Source organism: Ovis aries, chromosome 12 (genome assembly GCF_016772045.2).
Source record: "Ovis aries strain OAR_USU_Benz2616 breed Rambouillet chromosome 12, ARS-UI_Ramb_v3.0, whole genome shotgun sequence".
NCBI lineage: Eukaryota > Metazoa > Chordata > Mammalia > Artiodactyla > Bovidae > Ovis > Ovis aries.
This window is the reverse complement of record NC_056065.1, coordinates 80,237,729-80,252,618: the sequence shown is the minus strand read 5'-3', so window position 1 is coordinate 80,252,618 and position 14,890 is coordinate 80,237,729. Positions and strand designations below refer to the sequence as shown.

General features: G+C 59.9%; 1 protein-coding gene across 4 annotated transcripts in view; it reads right to left on the bottom strand.

The window, feature by feature from the left end:
* Window positions 1-1,681: 1,681 nt before the first annotated feature.
* CSRP1 (cysteine and glycine rich protein 1) overlaps window positions 1,682-14,890 on the bottom strand; it is a 36,417-nt gene continuing 23,208 nt past the window's right edge. For 3 of the 4 annotated variants that reach the window (XM_027976050.2, XM_042229515.1, XM_027976049.2), the window contains 5 exons: window positions 11,234-11,346; window positions 6,938-7,106; window positions 6,047-6,176; window positions 3,184-3,277; window positions 1,682-2,793 (listed from right to left, as the gene is read on the bottom strand). In XM_027976050.2, the coding sequence (XP_027831851.1) occupies window positions 2,717-2,793; window positions 3,184-3,277; window positions 6,047-6,176; window positions 6,938-7,106; window positions 11,234-11,345 (582 nt within the window). In that variant the 5' untranslated portion in view covers window position 11,346 and the 3' untranslated portion in view covers window positions 1,682-2,716. The remainder of the gene's footprint in view (window positions 2,794-3,183; window positions 3,278-6,046; window positions 6,177-6,937; window positions 7,107-11,233; window positions 11,347-14,890) is intronic. The other variant, XM_027976048.3, reaches the window with a different exon arrangement.

Below are 14,890 nucleotides of genomic sequence, written 5' to 3'. Positions count from 1 at the left end.
GTGCCTCCTGAGAAGCCAGAGCCCCCGCCCCCTTGTAAGGTGACATGTCTGTGAACCAGCAGGTGGGCTCTCCCCAGACACTGAACCCACTGGCACCTTGGCCTTGGACTCCCAGCCTCCAGAACTGGAAGGAGTAAAGTTCTGTTGTTAAGAAGCCCCCTCAAGCCCCACCTCTGGACTGTGGCATTCTGTTATAACACCCTGAACAGACCAAGGCAGAAACTGGTGCCGCGATCGGGGTGCTGCTGTAGCGAGCACCTAACACTGTGCAAGTGGCTTTGGAACTGGGTGATGGGTAGAGGCTGGAGAGGTCTGGGGAAGTCTGCTAGGAGAAAACCTACATCGTTGTGAACAGACCATGAAAGGGGATTCTGGTGACAGCTCAGAGAGCAGAGAGCAGGAGGAAGAGCCTAAGTCGTCTCGGGGCAAAAGGAGGGAGGGGTTCCAAGCAGAATGTTGTAGAAAGCCATTCTGACCACAAGAAGGAGAGGCGTGGTATTGGAAAGCGGACAGGGGAGCCCCTGCTATAAAGTGGCGAAGAAGGCGGCTCAGGCGTGTTCAGACACTGGCATTTTATGGAAGGCAGACCCCAGGTCAAGGGTGTCTAGCTGAACTCTCCAGGGAAAATGTGGGCAGAGCGACCTGGCTCCTCTCCACTACTGATGGGGGAAAGAGAAATGCCCTCCACCTGGGGTCAGCTGAGGGGCCCCTCCATGCGGCCTGGCGGGGTCGGGGGAACCCGCTGTGCCCTAGGCCAAAGGTGGAGGACTAGTCTCTGGCTTCGTGGTCCAGAGGTGTCTGCCCCGCTCTGTTTCAGACTCTGTTGTCCCAGACTCTCCCTTCCTAGTTCTCCCTCAGAAGCAGGATGAGTGCCCTGCCTCTGCACCCCTGAGCCCCGGCCAGCGTTACGGCTCTGGGACGAGAGTCTAGGCTCTGGGGCTAGAGGGAAGGGACTCCGTGCATGAAAGGTGCTGAGCTTGGGGGCCAAATGCTACTGCCCCCTCAGCTCACACAGTCACACACTGGAATCCGGGGGAGTGGCCTCTGGGAGGCGGAGCCCCCAGGAGGGCACCGCTGCCCCTGGAAACCCCCCATCCCTCCCCCTCTCCATTGAGCCCTTCCAGCAGACCTGAGCTTCTTGGATCTGACACGAAGCTCCTGTGGCCGAGCTGCCCTCTCACTCAGGCGCTTCCCATGCTGGGAACAGTTCTGAGCACAGTCTCGGGGCCTGGCTGAGCCCCCCCGAGTCCCAAGCTCACAGCTCTCACGCCCAGTTGGGGCAGCAGGATCAGGCTGGCTGGACCCCATGCCTGGGCTCAGTTAGGATGTACACTGGGGAGGAAGCAGACACTCCCCTCCCCAGGCCTCCTGCCAACCTGACTGCTCCTGTAAAGTCCCCCCAGAGCAGGACGCCGGCCCCCACCCCCAGAGGAGGACGCCGGCCCCCACCCCCAGAGCAAGACACCGGCCCCCAACCCCCAGAGCAGGACGCCAGCCCCGACCCCCAGAGCAGGACGCCAGCCCCCCACCCCCAGGACGCCGGCCCCCACCCTCAGAGCAGGTCGCCGGCCCCCATCCCCAGAGCAGGACGCTGGTCCCCAACCCCCAGAGCAGGACACCGGCCCCCACCCCCAGAGCAGGACACTGGCCCCCCACCCCAAGGGCAGGGTGGACGACAGGCTCCGTTCTGACAGCTTTATTGACAGGGTGCAGGTCAGCTTGAGCACAGCCCTCAGTCCAGGCAGCGCCACGTGGCATCACCCTCCGTCCATGGGGTCAGCAGGCCTGGCCCCGCCCCGTCCTCCTGCTGCTCTGGACTTGGGGCCTGGAAGGGGTGGGCGGTGTGGCCAGAGGGAGAGGGTCCCAGGAAAAGGGTTGGGGGCAGGGCCCAGGTGGGCTGGGGCGGGTATCCAGGTGAAGGCAAGCTGCATGCGCCTCACTCCGATTCTTCAGGCCAAGCTGGCTGTGCTGAGGACGATCCTGGGGCTGGGCTGCGCTGATAGGCGCAGCCCCCCCACCCCCACCCCGCTCTACAGCCTCAGGACCCAGGCCGGGCAGAGACTTCCTCTGGTTTGGGTGGCCGTAAGGTCAGGGGTATTTGATCAGGGCCCTGCCACACGGGAGCTCGAGCCCAGGGAGGCCAGACCACATCCTGAACTGGGGCCCTAGGGCCTGGCTTGCGCCCCCCCGCCCCGAGCTCGGGGGCACCGTGGCCCACAGCCTTGAAGGGTTAGGGTTAGGGTTAAGCCAGGGCAAGTGGCCCCTCCATTCGGGGCCCGTCTGCACGTCCCCCGTGACTCCCAGGTGGAAACGCCCCGGGCCTGCTCTGAAGGACACTAGGAGGGCCCCCATGAGGAGCACGGCCCTCCCCCCGCAGGGCCCCACAATGACGACGGATACTCAGCCTCTGAGGGCAGGAATCTGTGGAGAGGGGAGGGCAGGAATCTGTGGAGAGGGGAGGGCAGGGGAGGGGAGAGATGGGGGCACACCCAGAACCAGAGGCCCTGCTGGTGGTGGGCCAGGCGGAGGGGGGAGCTCCTGGGAGGGGGGGGGCCTACAGCAGACACCCAAACCAAAGGGAGCCAGACGCCCCGGGTTGAGTCCTTAGCGACACGTGCAGGGCTGAGGAAGGGAAGGAGGCTGGCAGTCTCGAGGTCGCTGGGGTTGGGGGTGATGAGAAGCACGGCATGGGCAGTAGGGAGTGGGCGCGGGGGGCTCACTCAGAGTGAACCAGAGCCCCAGCCCCCTGCCCAAAGCCGAAGCCCTTGGGCCCGAAGTTCTTTGCGTAGCATCCTGCAGAGAGAAGAGAGGGGTGAGGACCCCCACTCCCGCCCCAGCACCTGCCGGGGCCTCTGGGCCAGTGAGGCACACAGCACAGCCCTCCCAACATCAACGCAGATAGTGAGGAGCATCCTGGCTACTCCCCTGCCTCTGAAATACCAGAAGAGCCATCTGCGGTCAGAGCTCATGCTAGGAGCAGGGGAGGGAGCCCAGGCCCCGCCCCGCCCCACCCCCTGGCCACGGACCGTCCCCCACCCCCACCCCCACCCCCACCCCCACCGGGGCTCCTTCTCGGCTGCACACAGAGGCCTCAGGAGACTCCAAGGCTGGAACTGGCCATCACATACGGGCCTGACTGCTTAGCTCTCCAGGAAGGGAGGGCGTCGAGGGGAGGCCGCTTACCTTTGCAGTAAATCTCGCCGTCCTTGTCGGCCAGGGTGGTGGACTCCAGGCCTTTGCCGCACTTGGCACACCGGAAGCAGGACTTGTGCCAGGACTGGGGAGGGAAGGGAAGAGTTAACTCTGCCGCCCCAGCCGCTCCCTGGAGGCGTGATGAAGACACCTGCGGGGTCTGCCCAGCCTCCCCCACCTCCCGCTGGGGACCGGTGCCGCAGCTGCCCCACGAAAGGCTGGCGGGGCCCTCCAGCCATGTCCCGACTGCCGACCGGGACTCCTGGTGTGGCTGTGGGCTGGGACCCACCCCGGCCCTGGTTCCAGGCCAGTGGCCCCTCCCTCCTCACGGGCGTGACACACAGGCTTTTGTGGTCAGCAGGCCCCTGGAGTTCTCGAGGTCCCTCGCTGCAGCGGGAGGCCGCAGCCGGGCAGGGGCCAGGTGCAGAGGCGGTGCCTGGCACCCTGGAAGGAGAAAGGGTCTTCGGGGCTCCAGGAGAAGGCCGGGAGCCAGAGAAGCCCCGCTGCTCCAGTGAGGTGCTCAGAGGCCACACGGCCAACAGCCCCTCAGGGGAAGCCAGCCCCAGTCTGCGCCCCGAGGGGGCCAGCCAGACCCCAGGTCAGCCGCCAGCTCCCAGCTGACAGCTCTGCACCGGAAAGCCGGAGGCCAGCAGTGGCAGACGGGATGAAGCAAAACAAGGCCTTTTAAGGGCAAGGAGGCTCCCTTGCACAGCTGCCCTTTCTAAGCTGGAGATGGAAAGGAATGGCAGGCCCTGGGCCTCCTGGCAGGCAGGCCCACGCGTGTTGGCTCCTGCCCAGGGTTCTAGGGGCCTCGGTGTCCGTGCTGAGGGCACCCCGGCCTCAGCTCGTCCTCGGGGAAGCCCAGGCTGCCCCCTAGTCTCTGGGCAGACAGGGGACAGACCACCGCCACTGTCCGTGCAGACACAGTCGGGCCCCGCTGGTGGGGCCAGCACCTAAAGCCCTCCTGCTTCTCAGCCCTTCCCCAGCACACACGCTGGTCTCCCCCCGCCACCTCTGCCCACAGGAGAACCCCTCCTCCCGAAGGGAGAGAGGGGCCCTCACTCTAAGACTCCGAGGGGGAATGGAAATGCTGATGCCTATGTATTTTTTGGTGATTCCCTATTCTCATAGTGAGACACAGCAGAAGAAACACCAACTTAATATTAATCACATCATATCATTTAGTGAACACCAAGGATCTTCACTTCAACCTCACAAGAACCCACAAAAGCAATGACGGTGATGGTCGCTGACTGGCGTCGCCACACCCTGGGCACTGCACCGCGCCGGGATCCCCGCACCGGCTCTGCTCGGCTTTGACGCCAGCTTGCCTGGTGGGCCTGCCGTGTGCTCTGCTTCAGACACGGGGCTGCGGCTCAGGGGGAGACCCATCAGCCCAGGCTTCACGCCAAGCAAACAGCGGCCATCCTGCTGGGTTTACAAACCTCTCCTGATGGACAGAGGCAGAGACAAGCTTCACGGGGTAACATGGCCCCAAGAGGAGGCACCAGCAGTCGAAGCCAGCTCCTAGGGGTGGGCAAACCTGTGCTTTCACCTGTAACACGGGTGCAACCCCCTCCCCAGCAGGCCTGGGGCCAGTTGGAGACCGTGCTTGGTCTAGACCCGTCCTACGTGTCGTCCCCTGTCCACATGCCCAGCCGCTGCTCAAAGCTGAGAAGCCCCAGAGGCCAAGACTCAGGTCCAGAGAGGCTGCAGACAGCCTCCAGGCCCTGCGGCGTCACAGCTGACCACGTGACCCCAGCCACATCTGGGTGAAGGCCCAGCACTGTCTCCGGGCCCTCCTGAAGAAGCCTCTCCTGCAGCCCTCTGACAGCTCATCTGAGGCCACCTGTCCCTGCAGACTCTCCAAGGGAGGGTCCCGTTGCACTCTGGTGAGTCGGGGTGGAGTCTACTACTGGAATATCACAGTGGGGGGCAGGCGAGACAGCCAGACCAAGTTTGCCTCCTAGGAGGCTCTGGCGGGCCTGAACCTTGGCTACCTCTGCCCTGGGGGCACAAGAGTGGGTTTCTGTGGATCGTGGGTGGTTCTTAACATTTCTGTATCACAAATCCTTCTGAAGATGTGATGAATGCTATGGCTCTTCTTCCCAGAGAGAGATGTGACCCCACACAGCGATGCACATTCTTTTCAGGGCTGGTGTCCACGTACCCTCAGAGGTCAGCAGACCCTGACTCTGCAGACAGGGGTCGATCAGAAGCTCCTGTGGAGTGTGCTTGCTGTTGGTCAGTCAAGTATTTCCAGCTCTTTGCGAACCCAGGGCCTGCAGCACGCCAGGCCTCCCTGTCCTTCACTATCTCCCAGAGTTGGCTCAAACTCATGTCCATCGAGTCGGTGGTGCCATCCAACCATCTCAACCTCTGTCGTCCCCTTCTCCTCCCGCCTTCAGTCTTTCCCAGCATCAGGGTCTCTTCCAGTGAGTCGGCTCTTCACATCAGGTGGCCAAAGTATTGGAGCTTCAGCTTCAGCATCAGTCCTTCCAATGAATATTCAGAACTGATTTCCTTTAGAATGGACTGATTGGATCTCTTTGCAGTCCAAGGGACTCTCAAGAGTCTTCTCCAGCACGATTTGAAAACATCAATTCTTCGGCGCTCAGCCTTCTCTATGGACCAATGGTGAGGCTGCTATGATGGGGGATTCAGCTCCTTGGAGACTGGGAGGCCCAGGGAACAGGCAGCCTCACAGACAAAGGGCCCCCTTTCATGGTGGGCTCTGAAGCGAAGGGGGAGCTACATCAAGGGCGCAGGCTTCCTGGGAGGGAGCGCACTTCAAGGCTCCAGAATGCACGTTTCAGGGACACGTGTGCCCTGCCCCCAGCACGACCTGCCTTACCTTCCCAGCGCCAATCACCTTCTCGGCCGCATAGACGGCCTGGCTGCACCGCGGGCAGCGCTCGGAGCCCCCGATCTTCTGGGCGAACTTGGACGTGTTGGGGTTGGTGGTGGGCCTGTGGCCAGGGGCCCTGCTCAGGGAAAAGCATGCGGTGAGGGGACGTACAGGGAGCAACACAGTGGAGGGGACAGGCCTGGAGGGCGCCAGCCGCCGGCACCTGGCCCAGCCCGCCGCACGGCTATAGCTGCCAGGGCTGCAGAGTCGGCTCTGCTGACGGGGGATGCACCCAGGGCCCGAGGGTCACCTCCGCCCACGGGGGACCCACCAGGGGCCTGTAGTATTCCTTCCCCAAGACGTCAGACTCCTCTCAGCCCCAGTTAGAACGCCAGAGTCACCAACAGCTCGTCTGCTAAGAACTGGCCCCCTCTGCCCCCCTGCAGCACATCTGTTACTAGAGACTCCCCAGGAGAAGTCAGCTGACAGGTCGCTCCCATGGGGTGACAACCTCGGCCGAAGCGTGGAGAGTCACCATCACTTGCGACCATCCCCCAGGGCCAAGGGGCTGGCAGGCTGACTGCCAACACCCAGCTCACAGCAGGTCAGTGGTCGGGGTGCTGGGGGCCTAGTGACACCATTTCCAGGTAGGGAACCGACACCGGTGAGCCAGGCTGCGAGGTCGTCCGGCTCAGACCCTCAGTGGCTGCGGGGCACCTTCAAGTCACTGATACTGGCTGGGTTTTCTCATCTGCGGACAGAGGAGAGGGGCCCAGCAGTTCTCGGGGCCCCTCCCAGTGCACAGAAATGGGCTGGCTGCTCCAGCCCCTCTGTACTGCTGCTCTGGCGGGGCCTGGCGCACAGGAGGGCCTCTGCTCGGGGCGGGGGGGTACTCACTCCTCGTGTCTGATGCCGAGCGATTCCCCCTTGTCCATGCTCAGGGTGCCCGCACCCTGCCCGTAGCCGTAGCCCTTGGGCCCGTACTTCTTGCCGTAGCAGGACTTGCAATAGATCTCCTCGCCGTGCACGGCCACAGTGGTGCTGTCCAGGTTCTTCTTGCAGACCACTGCGGGGGTGCACAGGGCCAGCGGGTCACGGCCAGCCCCCGCCGCCGAAGCTCCCTGGGACGCTGCGCACGCAACGCCCTGACCTCCCAGGAGCCAGGGGCCTGGCGATGGGGCTGGAGTGGCCAGGGAGCCGGGAGGGGAGGAGGGCCTACGGATGCTGGCCCAGCGCCTCTCCCGGAGCCGGGTGGCCTTCCTCGCCGCCCGCCCCGCACCCTGAGAGCCTCCCGAGTTCACGGGGCCAGCGGCCTAGGCCGACCCCACACCCCAGGGGCCTCACTGCCCTTGACAGACACCGTGGGTCCCGACAGAAGAGGAGAAGCAAGAAGGGCAAGGCTGTCCTGCCTCCTGCGATTTGATTCAGAAGGGACGCCCATGGGTGTGGGGGCAGGGGGCAGGGCAGAGACGCTCCCGGGGGGAAGGTCAACATTTATTCAGCGCCCAGCATGACCGGCTTGGAAATGAGATACAGGTTGTGCTCATCGCGACAACGGGATCTCAAGTTTCTAGTCGGAAATCACTTGGCCGCAGGAGGTCAGATGCTGGGAGAAATTCCCTGACTTGGGGCAAAGGGGGATTGGAATGGGGTACACTGGAAGGCCTGCAGAGTGCCCGCAGCCTCCTGTGGGCCTCAGAGCGGCCCTGTGACCCAGAGTGAGACAGTGTGGAGCCCAGGGTCACACGGAGCCCAGGGTCACACGGAGCCCAGGCGAGCCCACGTCCAGGGAGCGTCCTGGCCAGGCTACATGCCTCCCCAGCCGTGTCCCCACCAGCAGATGACGACAGTGCCCCCCGAAAGGTGGCTGAGAATTAACTGCGGCCTCGCTGGGGAAGTGCTCAGCGCAGTGCCCTGCGCACAGTAGGTCATCATGAACTTTGGCTGCCCCAACAGTGTGACACAGAGTGAGTGCCCTGAAGGGCCAGGCCCCAGAAGACCATCAGCGTCCAGCCCCCGAGTGCGTCTCTCCAGAGACTCACATCCCATTGATGTAGGTTTGGGCCTAGGATAACGACGGGGTTCCACGCAGGCCCAGAGATGGGGGAGTCAGTGTGCCCACTGGGACGATGCCTTCAACACGCCCTTCTGCAGAGGGTCCCCGGGAGCAGCCAGCCTCTCCTCCTCTCGAGGAGCACTCAGCTCACCTCCAAGCCCCTTGCCAGTTCCCTTGCCTTGAGACAGATTCCTCCCCCCACCCCCACCGTGTGGCTCTCCAGATCTTAGTTCCCTGAGCAGGCCCTTGGCAGCTAAAGCATCGAGTCCTAACCACAGGATCTGCAGGGAGTTCCCAGCCTTCCCCTGGCCTTTAAAGGCCAGCTCTCTGCCCCCACCCCCACCCCTGCACCAGGTTGGAGACTTCAGACTAAATAAGGACCCTCTTGTCCTGCCTGTGAGATCCCCACGTTCTTCCAGCACGCAGGCAACCAAATATGGGCCACCAGCCACCTCCCCAGGGCTTGGCTCCAGCCTGGAGGAAGTGGGCACAGCAGGCCAGGGGTTCCAGCATTCCCTTCTAGGGTGGGAAGCCGGGAGTCGGCCTGGAACTGCTTCCCATAAGACCCAGAGTGAACTGGAAATCCCTAAGACTAAACGGGAGGCGGCGAGTGAGACAGAGCAGCCCGGGGGCTGAGGTCTCCTTGGGCGCCCTTCCCTGCAGGGACCTAGGGGTGCAGCTCAGAGAGGCCCCGGGTCTACAGCTGGCGCCTCCCAACGGCCCCACCGCCTGGCGCCTGCAGGCAAGGGGGTGCCGCTGTGGGTGGGGCTGTGAGCACCCGGGGGTGAGGCCAGACCAGCTCTGCCTTCACATGGGCTGACCTGCCCCAGGACAGGGCTGTCTCAGCACAGAGACACAGCCTCAGGGCCGATGCCCACAGAGCCAAGGCCCCCCACCTGGGCTGGGCACTGCTGCTTCTCGGACACTGGGGCGCATGCTGCAAGCCCAGCCCAGGGTCCGTCCCGTCCCCCCAGCCCCGCGCCCGTGGCTTCCCTGACCACCCAGCTGGCGGCCACTCCTCCCCGGCAGCTGCTGTTGGTGATCAAAGCCACATGTGAGGGTGGAGAGGGGTCCTTGGGGCCAGCAGTCTGGACCCTCTCCCTGGCCATCAGTGAGCCTTCTTATGCCCTCTGAGAAAAATAAATGGCCTGAAAATTCCTGAGCACAGTGAGCTGCTGATGACGCGCCCCGGCTGTCGGCCTCCTTTGGGCCGGGTGCCAAAGGCTCCGCCCGAGCTCCCTGACCACCTGCGGCCAGCACAACCTCAGTCAGCCTCGGCAGGCGCGGGGCCCGCGCTGCCTGCTCTGGAGGTGGCTTCCGGCTGGCCCGCCCACAGCTGGTGGGAGCCGGTGCTCCTTCAGGGCAGGTGACCCCGGGGATCTGTGTCCTGCTTGGGAGCACGGGCTCCCGAAGCAGTGAAGCCGCGCTGGGGGGGCAGGGCCTGGTCCCCGACGGGCTGGGGCCTCCCCCAGTGCCGGTCTTCTTGCTGGGGATCCCCTGTGCCACGGGGTGCGCGCACATGTGTGTGGACACTTGTGTGCAAGTCTGCGCACGTGCACGGGTGGGTGGGTGCATGTTGGTGTGTGCACACGTGTGTGGATGTGTGGATGCGTCCGCACGTGCATGGGTGTGTGCACGCACGCGTGTGCCTGTGTGCGCGCGTGTGTGCGTGTGTGCGCGTGTGTGCGTGTGTGTGCGCGTGTGCCTGTGTGTGTGCACACGTGTGAGTGTGTGTGCGTGTGTCTGTGTGCGCGTGTGCACACGTGTGCATGTGTGTGTGCGTGTGTGTGTGTGCGTGTGTGTGCGTGCAGCTTTCGTTGACTGAACAATCATAACTGCTCCAGCTGCTCCTTTTGTTTCCTGACCCCTTCCTCTCAGTTCCCGCAGCCCTGCCCCATGAAGTAGCTGTTGTTTTCTCCCCTGTAACGTTGAGAAAATGCAGAGAGAGAAAGAGACACCTGGCCCTCAGCACCCAGAGAACAGAAAGGGGATTCACATCTGGACTCCTGCCCACTGGTTCTGAAGGCTCGGGGCTTGGCCGACACACTCCTGCCCGCCCAGTGCCACTGCCTGGGCTCAAGGGAAACAGGTCACCTCCTCTAAGCCCCTCGGTTCTGAGCCCGTCAGTCAGGAGCCTGCGGACGTCCTCCCACCTCCAGGGCCCGGCGCTCAGGACACCTGGGCCCTGGCCACGCCCAGCACCCCAGGCACCCAGGCGCCTGCTCACCAGGCAGAGACCAGGGCCCGTCTCCTCCCAGCCGTCGGGACGACATCAACATCCCCTCACCCGGACTGTCGGGCGGAGGTGGGGGCTGAGGGGGGAGGCCTCCCGCCCAGAGATGCTGGGGGAGCCCAGCCCCTCCCCAGACGCAGCTGCCCATGAGGCTGCTGCTGGTGAATTTATCTTTACCTGAGGGATAGTTGACATGTCTGTGTCCATTGCCCAAAGACGTAGACTCAGGCAAACGTTGGGAGATGCTGAGGGACAGGGAGGCCCGGTGTGCTAGGGGTCCATGGGGTCACACGGAGTCGGACCCGACTGGGCAGCTGAACAACAGCTGTTGACATACTGTGTTATGACGTGTCAGCTACACAACACCGAGCTTCACCTTTGTCAAAGTTATCGCCTGTGACTGTCATAAAGTGCTGGCTGTGCTTCCTGCGCTCTCTGCAACACATCCTCGTAGCTTCTTTATCTTACACATAGCTGACCTTTTAATCCTCTCCCAGTCTTGCTCCCCTCCATGAGTGTATCTGTGATTTCTGTGGCCCTTTAACAGAGGGTATCCTGGGTGCAGGGGTTGGTGAAACCTTGGGCTAAAAGTGTCTTGCTCTTAAGTGCCGGGATTGTGGTAGGGAGAGAGGGAAGACAGAGTGAGTAGGAAGTTTTCCCCGCCGGGTCTTTCTGGCTTGGCGCTCAGGCCCTGGAGTGTCCACCCCCTTCAGCTTGGCCGGCCAGCCCCCCACAGCCCCCACCTCCGCCTCAGAAACAGCTTCTGAGGAACAGAGCGCCTCCCTGCCCCGCTGCGCTCCTGCCAAATGTCAGGCTCTTCCCGACCGCCGCCCTCCCGAGGACCGCCCCCAGGGGCTGGCCGCCGGCCGTCCCCACGGCGACAGCGGCCTGGGCGGGCACTCACTGCACAGGAAACAGGATCTGTGGAAGCTGCCGCCTTCGCACTGGACCTCCTCCGCAAAGTACACCGTCTTCCGGCACACCCCGCACGTCTTGCCTCCTCCCCAGTTCGGCATCCTGGAAGTAGACACGGAGAAGAGGATGGACTTTCCAGGGAGGCGGAGACCCTGATGGCCCAGGACAGGGCCTGGGGCAGAGGCCTCCCCGCCGGCAACCGGGGCTTCCCACCCCGGAGCCCACAGGGAACCGCTGCGCCCCCCACCCCTGCCAGCCCTCTAGGACACAAACTCCCACAAGACACAGGCTGTCGCAGAAACAACAATAAACCCTTTGCTGTGTGCGTCAGGCGGACGAATCTCACAGCAGAAGAAACAGGTAAGCTAGAACTCGTAAGACACAAACTGTGTCGGGTCTGAAACAGGCAAAACTCACACTGTCAGGGGAGGAACACGTGTGAGAGAGCTATAAAGACAAGGGTGAGCATCAGAGACTACTATCTGAGATTCGGCACCTCAAAGACAGGAAAAAGGGGGCCGCCAGGGGTCATCACATGGGGGCTCCTGTCGTAATTATCCTTCAAACTACGCAGATCAGTTCAGTTCAGTCGCTCAGTCGTGTCCGACTCTTTGCGACCCCGTGAATCGCAGCACGCCAGGGCTCCCTGTCCATCACCATCTCCCGGAGTTCACTCAGACTCACGTCCATCGAGTCGGTGATGCCATCCAGCCATCTCATCCTCTGTTGCCCCCTTCTCCTCCTGCCCCCAATCCCTCCCAGCATCAGAGTCTTTTCCAATGAGTCAACTCTTCGCATGAGGTGGCCAGAGTACTGGAGCTTCAGCTTTAGCACCATTCCTTCCAATGAACACCCAGGACTGATCTCCTTTAGGATGGACTGACTGGATCTCCTTGCAGTCCAAGGGACTCTCAAGAGTCTTCTCCAACACCACTGTTCAAAAGCATCAATTCTTCGGCACTCAGCTTTCTTCACAGTCCAACTCTCACATCCATACATGACCACAGGAAAAACCATAGCCTTGACTAGGCAGACCTTAGTCGGCAAAGTAATGTCTCTGCTTTTAATATGCTATCTAGGTTGGTCATAACTTTTCTTCCAAGGAGTAAGCATCTTTTAATTTCATGGCTGCAATCACCATCTGCAGTGATTTTGGAGCCCAAGAAAAGAAAGTCTGTCACTGTTTCCATTGTTTCCCCATCTATTTGCCATGAAGTGATGGGGCCAGATGCCATGATCTTCATTGTCTGAATGTGAGCTTTAAGCCAACTTTTTCACTCTCCTCTTTCACTTTCATCAAGAGGCTTTTTAGTTCCTCTTCACTTTCTGCCATAAGGGTGGTGTCATCTGCATATCTGAGGTTATTGACATTTCTCCTGGCAATCTTGATTCCAGCTTGTGCTTCATCCAGCCCAGCGTTTCTCATGATGTACTCTGCATATTATTTAAATAAGCACAGTGACAATATACAGCCTTGACGTCCTCCTTTTCCTATTTGGAACCAGTCTGTTGTTCCATGTCCAGTTCTAACTGTTGCTTCCTGACCTGCATATCGGTTCCTCAAGAGGCAGGTCAGATGGTCTGGAATTCCCATCTCTTTCAGAATTTTCCACAGTTTGTTGTGATCCACACAGTCAAAGGCTTTGGCATAGTCAATAAAGCAGAAGTGTTAGGGGAACCATGCTGATTGAAACTGCCCACCCTGGCCAGGCACCATAGTAACCATTTGCATGAGTTGTTTTATGACAGGAGATCCTGATAAGGAATACGGAACTAATAAGCCACCACCAACCGGAAGGGCTCGGGAAAGGTCTAAAGGAGACACCATGTGTCCATCCACTTCCCCGAACCCCGCTCGCTAGCATCCATCTTGGCTGAGTGACGCATGCGCCACCAGGAAAGACTCAATTAGAATGATTGGCCGAAGACCATCCGGAAACTAATCCCATTGCCATGAAACCCGAGACTGCCGGCCACGCAGCAGAGCAGTTCTGGGTTCCTTACCCTGCTGCTCTCCACCCGAGTGCCCTTTCCCAATAAAATCTCTTGCTTTGTCAGCACGTGTCTCCTTGGACGATTCATTTCCGAGTGTTAGACAAGAGCCCAGTTTCGGGCCCTGGAAGGACCCCTGCCTGGAACAGAAGTAGATGTTTTCCTGGAACTCTCTTGCTTTTTCAATGATCCAGCAGATGTTGGCAATTTGATCTCTGGTTCCTCTGCCTTTTCTAAATCCAGCTTGAACATATGAAGTTCATGGTTCACGTATTGCTGAAGCCTGGCTTGGAGCATTTTGAGCATTACTTTACTAGCGTGTGAGATGAGTGCAATTGTGCGGTAGTTTGAGCGTTCTTTGGCATTGCCTTTCTTTGGGATTCAAATGAAAACTGACCTTTTCCAGTCCTGTGGCCACTGCTGAGTTTTTTCCAAATGTGCTGGCATAGTGAGCATCATCTTTTAGGATTTGCAATAGCTCAGCTGGAATTCCATCACCTCCACTAGCTTTGTTCCTAGTGATGCTTCCTAAGGCCCATTTGACTTCACATTCCAGGATGTCTGGCTCTAGGTGAGTGATCACACCATCGTGATTATCCGGGTCGTGAAGATCTTTTTCGTATAGTTCTTCCGTTTATTCTTGCCACCTCTTCTTAGTATCTTCTGCTTCTGTTAGGTCCATACCATTTCTGTCCTTTATTGAGCCCATCTTTGCATGAAATGTTGGTATCTCTAATTTTCTTGAAGAGATCTCTAGTCTTTCCCATTCTGTTGTTTTCCTCTATTTCTTTGCATTGATCACTAAAAAAGGCTTTCTCATCTCTCCTTGCTGTTCTTTGGAACTCTGCATTCAGATGGATGTATCTTTCCTTTTCTCCTTTGCCTTGCGATTCTCTTCTCAGCTATTTGTAAGGGCTCCTCAGACAGCCATTTTGCCTTTCTTTTTCTTGGGGATGGACTTGATCTTAATCTCTGCCCACAGTCCTTCAGGCACTCTGTCTATCAGGCCTCATCCCTTGAACCTATCTGTCACTTTCACTGCATAATCGTAAGGGATTTGATTTAGGTCAGACCTGAGTGGTCTAGCAGTTTTCCCCACTTTCTTCCGTTTGAGTCTGGATCTGGCAGTAAGGAGCTCCTGATCTGAGCCACAGGCAGCTCCCGGTCTTGCTTTTGCTGAGTGTGCAGAGCTTCTGCATGAGCTCTGGAAGTGCCCGCATGTAGGCCTTCTATGCTCTTTTGCAGGTATGATTTAGCGCACCAGACTTTCCCTTAGCTACAAGACAGGGCTTGCAGGGTCTTTCCTCCCTGATCAGGGATGAAACCTATGCCCTCGTATTCAACATGTCAAGTCTTAACCCCCCAGGAATTTCACCCCCTCCAAAAAAAACTCAATTTTTTTAAAAAAGCAGGAGTCAGACACAGAGGGCAGGACTGAAGCTTTAGAGTCCATTAGCGTGGGGGGAGAGGGGAGCGCTTGTAAAATCTTATTTCCCAGTACCACCCCCAACCCAACAAATCACGACCTCTGAGGATGGGGCACAAGAACAGGACTGTTTAACAAGCACCCAGGTGGCTCTGAAGGCAGCAGCCTGGGACAAGTTGAGAAGCTTGAGGTTGGTTCTGAGCTGGGGTCCTGAGGCCAGGCGGGTTC